Source organism: Somniosus microcephalus, chromosome 17, assembly GCF_052327205.1.
Source record: "Somniosus microcephalus isolate GS21.2 chromosome 17, FLI_Smic_1.0, whole genome shotgun sequence".
Taxonomy (NCBI): domain Eukaryota; kingdom Metazoa; phylum Chordata; class Chondrichthyes; order Squaliformes; family Somniosidae; genus Somniosus; species Somniosus microcephalus.
Window position 1 is genome coordinate 70121549 of NC_141003.1, and position 6064 is coordinate 70127612.

General features: G+C 46.2%; 1 protein-coding gene across 2 annotated transcripts in view; it reads right to left on the reverse strand.

The window, feature by feature from the left end:
• The window catches only part of klhdc10 (kelch domain containing 10), a 42552-nt gene extending 37340 nt beyond the window's left edge, over positions 1 to 5212 (reverse strand). For both annotated transcript variants that reach the window (XM_086010640.1, XM_086010639.1), the window contains exon 1: positions 5043 to 5212. In XM_086010640.1, the coding sequence (XP_085866766.1) occupies positions 5043 to 5109 (67 nt within the window). In that variant the 5' untranslated portion in view covers positions 5110 to 5212. The remainder of the gene's footprint in view (positions 1 to 5042) is intronic.
• Positions 5213 to 6064: the final 852 nt, after the last annotated feature.

The window sequence follows — 6064 nt, forward strand, 5'->3', positions numbered from 1 at the left end:
AGGTGGAACGTGGCCTATTCTGATGTACAAAAGGAGGGAGGGAGCGAGCGGCAGAGAGAAAGCAAGCGCGAAACTGAGAACGAGTAGAACACATGCTAAACGAGCATGTGCAAGAGAATATGCGCGAGAAAGGAAAGAGAAAAGGAGATCTCCCTTTTATGTAATTGTTTATATGATTTGATAGTTTATACACTTAAATTTAACTAAGTCGAAACTGTAACTGTGCAATTCAGCATTATTACACATGCACTGCACTACCAAATCTCCTGCGGATCCTGGTCAGAGGATGCGCTGCATGATACGGACAGGAACATTGTACCATGAATAATCTATTATTGTTACTGATCCATGAATTAATTTACCATTGTTTAATAACATCAATTAAACTCTGTAGCCTTGGTTACAAAGTCTAACTGATTAGGGTGAAAGCACGGAAGGCAGCCGGCCCAGACGGGGTTTCACCCCGTGTCTTCAAGACCTGCGCAGACCAGCTGGCTCCTGTGTTCACGGACATTTTTAACATCTCATTGCAGCAGTCTGTTGTACCAGTGTGCTTCAAGGAGACAACCATTGTGCCGTTACCTAAGACCAAGGTAACAGGCCTCAATGACTATCGTCCCGTGGCTCTAACATCCATAGCCATGAAGTGCCTGGAAAAGCTGGTCATGACACATAAGCAGCATCATATCCGATTCCTTGGACCCGTTCCAGTTCGCATATAGGGCGAACAGGTCTGTAGACGATGCCATCTCCCTAACACTACACACTGCCCTGGAACACCTAGACAGGAGGGACACTTACGTCAGACTGTTGTTCATTGACTACAGTTCTGCATTTAATACTATTATTCCCTCCAAGCTGGTCCTGAAACTGAGGGACCTAGGCCTGGGCACCCCCATCTGCAATTGGATTCTGGATTTCCTGACTGGTAGGCCTCAAGTGGTGAAAATAGGGAACAACACCTCATCCACTCTGGTCCTCAACACCGGAGCGTCACAAGGCTGCTGCCTCAGTCCTTGGCTGTACTCTCTGTTTACACATGACTGTACAGCCATACACAGCAACAACCGGATTATCAAGTTTGCCGACGACACCACAGTAATTGGCCTGATAAGCAACGATGACGAGACGGAGTACAGAGACGAGATAGTGCAATGACAACAACCTTGCCCTGAACATTGCCAAGACTAAGGAGCTCATCGTGGACTTCAGAAGCCACCGAGGGAACCATCGCCCCATCAGCATAGACGGGACACCAGCGGAAGTCGTCAGTTGCTTCCGATTCCTGGGACTGCAGATCTCTGATGACCTGGCCTGGAACCATAATACTGAGGCTATGCTGAAGAAGGCACACCAGCGCCTCTACCCTCTACGGTGCCTGAGGAAATGCGGCATAAGCACACAGTGGCTTGTGAACTTTTACCGCGGCACCATAGTGTCCTGACGAGTGGTGTCAATGTGTGGTATGGTAACACCACTGCACAAAACAAGAAAGCCATCCAGAGAGTTGTGAATACAGCAGAAAAGATCATTGGGTGCGCACTTCCGTCCATCGAGGAGATCTTCCAGACCAGGTGCCGGAACAAGGCCCGCTCCATCATCCAGGACCCCAATCACCCTGGGCACAAACTGTTCTCCCTCCTGCGGTCCGGACGTCGGTACCGCAGCATCCGAACCAGGACCAGCAGGTTTAAGAACAGTTTCTATCCACAGGCAGTGCGCCTACTGAACTGCTAATCGCACTGCCCCATATATTATAGTTATATGTTTCTGTAAATATATATTATATACTTATATTACCATATATTTATCATATTACATTACTATTATTTCCAGTGGTAATTGAGGCTTTTTTGCACTATTCATCATATCCTGCAACTTGGACTGGTATTGCTATACTTTCTGCTTATTTGCTTATTGTTTTTATTTATACTTGTTTTTATTTTTTGCTTTTATATTTATATGCTTGTATTGTGGGAGTGAGTGGGGAGTAAGCATTCCATTGTACTAGTTACATATGGCAATAAAATGATCTTAAATCTTGGCGAGTTCATACATAGGTCAATTAAGAGCCTGCAGACATTATGGCCGACATTTTCTGTTGCTGGAGTGTTTGTCTATACATTCCAATTAACTATTGTTTCTTTATACTTTCCCCTTCTAATATGACACAGAAACAACTACTTGTATTTATATTGCGCATTTAACATAGCAAAACGTCCCGTAGCGCTTAACATGAGTGATACCAATAAAAACATTTTTGACACCTAGCCACAGGAAGAGATAACAGGACAGAGGACCAAAAGCTTGGTCAAAGAGGTAGATCTTAGGGAGCATCTTAAAAAAGGAGAGTTAGAGGGGTTTAGGGAGGGAATTCCAAAGCTTAGGGCCAAGGCAGCTGAAGGCACGGCCGCCAATGGTGGAGCGATTAAAAATAGGGATGCGCAAGAGGCCAGAATTGAAAGAGGGCAGCGATCCCGAAGGCTTGTACGGCTGGAGGAGATTACAGAGATAACAATGATTAAGCAATGTGACAGACAACACAGGAAGTGCACGCACACAAAAGGTTTAGATAAATACTAGCAAATCTCTTGTGGGATTGTCCATGGTGTAAGAGGTTACACTTTTATAACAATATGGGTGTTATTGACAAACTGACTGGGGAAAGTGTTACAGGAAGTAAGTGTGACACTTACAGGAATTACATGCCAAGCTCACTACTTGCAACATATTAGCAATACACACCAAGGTCTATATATAACTAAATAGTTAACAGTATCTTTATAAATTATTCATAACCAATTGTTCTATTTGTACATGCAGTGCACACTGGAGCCTTGCCTTATAGAAACATAGAAGATAGGAGCAGGAGTAGGCCATTCGGCCCTTCGAGCCTGCTCCGCCATTCAACGAGATCATGGCTGATCATCCAAACCCTAGCACCCGGTCCCAACACCGACAGCCATCCCACCCAAGCCCTATCCCCGTAACCCCACGTATTTAATCCCCCCTAACACTAAGGGCCAATTTTTTATCATGGCCAATCAACCTAACCCGCACATCTTTGGACTGTGGGAGGAAACCGGAGCACCCGGAGGAAACCCACGCAAACACGGGGAGAATGTGCAAACTCCACACAGACAGTCACCCGAGGCCGGATTTGAACCCGGGCCCCTGGCGCTGTGAGGCAACAGTGCTAACCACTATGCCACCGTGCAGCCTGTACATGACTGATAAAGCCCACTGCAGTTCATCTGGCCCGTCCCAGCATCCAAGAAAAATCATGCCATATCTCTCACATCCCTCAATCAAGTTTTTTCCTCCAGGCACATACAATTTGCCACGACAGTCAAGCTCCCAGGCCCAGCCTCCCTCGGCAGTCTATTAACTACTTCACGCAAAGGGTGAAGATATACAAGTAGAGGGGTTCAAAATGATGTGGGGTTTGAGACGGTTTCCACTGGCAGGTTGGTCAGTAACCAGAGGACACAGATTTAAGATAACTGGCAGAAGAGCCGAGGGGGGGGGGGTGAAAATATAAGGAGAATTTAAAAAAAGTTATAATCTGCAACGCACTCCCCGAAAGGGTGGCAGAAGCAGATTCAATAATAACTTTCAAAAGGGAATTGATTATATATTTTAAAAGGAAAAATTTGCAGAGCTATGGGGAAAGAGCAGGGGGAGTGAGACTAATTAAATAGCTCTTTCAAAAAGCCAGCACAGGTACAATGGGCTGAATGACCTCCTCCTGCGCTGTAAGATTCTATGATTCACACTCCCATCACCCTGTCAGGCTTGGCTGGTTACCTATGCTACAGCAATTTGCATTCCAAATTCACAACCTTATTTTCAAATCACTCCATGGTTGACCTTGGTGATCTTCCCTTGCCTTCTGTCTCTGCATACACCCTTCCAACACTAAACATCTCAATCCTCACTTCCACCAGCTTATTTAGCCACTACGCTGCCAGCTCCACCTGGCCACCCCTCCTCCTATGCCTTCAGTTTCTCATTCTGGCTCTCCATTTCACCCCATGTCCCCCCTATGCTCAGTATCCATTGTGTCCCATCCCTTCTTACTGAAATTATTATCTTCCTGTACACAAGAACCACAATGTAAATACAAGCCATTGGAGCTACGGCTGTCACTATCCTGATGGTTCTAGCTAGAACTACACACATCTATACCTATATTTTGCATGCCATTTGTATACAATTTGCAGTTTATATTTATAAAAAATTGTGACATAACAATTGTTAGCACAGACACTGATTTGGCAGTTGTAGTCCCATTGATTTATAGGCTCACATCTAGAATCTAAATGATAGTGTACACTATTTGTACACTAATAAAGAAGTTACTTTTAAAAGTATCTAACCATTATATCTACGCAAAGTTAGTTATATTTATGGGCATATTTATACAAGTACTCATTTATAATAGGTACGGTATGCACTGGTATCAGTGTATAACGTGAGGTGGAGCGGGTGCAGACGCTGACAGTTATAGTTACAACTATTTACAAGTGTTCTGGGTCTCAATTTATGCAGGTGCTGTTTGTAGACAACTAGATATAAAGAGAACCTTATATGACCATAAAGGACTGGTTTATAGGCGCAAAAAACGTAACCATTATTAGTTCACAACCGCTCATATTTTGACTTGTTATTTATAACTGGACATTGATGAGGAAGTTATTTGTAAATGGATAGCGCTGCAGTGACTGCTAGGTGGGTGGGTGCAGTACTCGCTGGAGCAGGAGCAAGCATCAGCCCGAGGTGGGGTTTATAGTTACAACAATTATTTATAAATGTCCAGGTCTCATTATATTTACGCGGATGCTGGTTGGAAACAACTGGATAGAGAGAACCTAAACGACCATTAAGGACACCAAGTGTTTCATAACTTGTGATAATGTCCAACAGTCACTGATTTACAACTGGTCACATTTAGGGCTCTTTTACATATATATAATAATAAATAAAGTGAGGTGATTTGCTCTGGGAGGTGGAGGAGGGTTTGCGCTGGAGCGGACACTGACCTGGCGGCCCGGCCTGCGGCCTCCCGGTTACCTTCACGAACTGACTGAGAAGAGGCAGCTCCGACATCCCGGCAGAGCGGCCGGTACCGGCAGCGGCCGCCCAGCGACCCGACACACGGGGCAAATAAACCCCGCCGCCCCACACACACACACCCCGCCACACCCTTTCCTCTACCCACCTAAAACATTAAATTAAAATAAATAACCCAGCGTCACTGCCGAGTATCAAAGGCCGCCGCCGCTACAACGGCCCAACTCAAGCCCACATCCCGCTCTCCCCTCACAACACAAACAGGCGCCGGCCGCAACCAATCACCAGCCCCGCCACCCCGGCCGCAGCCAATCGCCGGCCGCCTTATTGTGAGGTGAGCCGATTCAGGGATTACCAATCGAGCACCAAGTCAGCTCAACGTCGCCCTTAAAGGGGCAGTCCTCTGGAGAGGGAATGCAACCCAGCGCCCATGCCATCGTTCAGATTCGTCCTTGCTCCTCTTTTATTGAACCAAATTAACTGTAACTTAATAAAACTTTAAATAAAACTTAACACAATTAAATTTTAAATTGGTTTGCCGGTAGTGATGATGCACTCCAGTCCCTGCGGCGCCCACCGGTCGCGGAAGGCCTCGAGCGTGCCAGTGGACACTGCGTGCTCCATCTCCAGGGCCACCCAGGCGCGAACATAGAGGCAGGCAATCAGGCCGGATGACCCCCTCGGCCGCCCGCTGCCTGGACCTGTTAAAAGCCACTTTGGCCGGGCCCGGGAGCAGAGATTCGTCCTTGGTGCAAACGATTCCCACACAGAAGGAATACTGGCCGATCTCCCGTGGTGTTGTGCACACAAGACTAAGTGCAGGCTTTAGGTGCAGTGAAAATAAATAACTTGCATCTATCTATACAGCACTTTTCATGACTTCAGGACATCCCAAAGCACTTTAAGTACTTTTTGAAGTGCAGTCACTGTTGTACTGGTGGGAAACGCGGCAGCCACATTTCACACAGCGAGATCCCACAAACAGCAATGA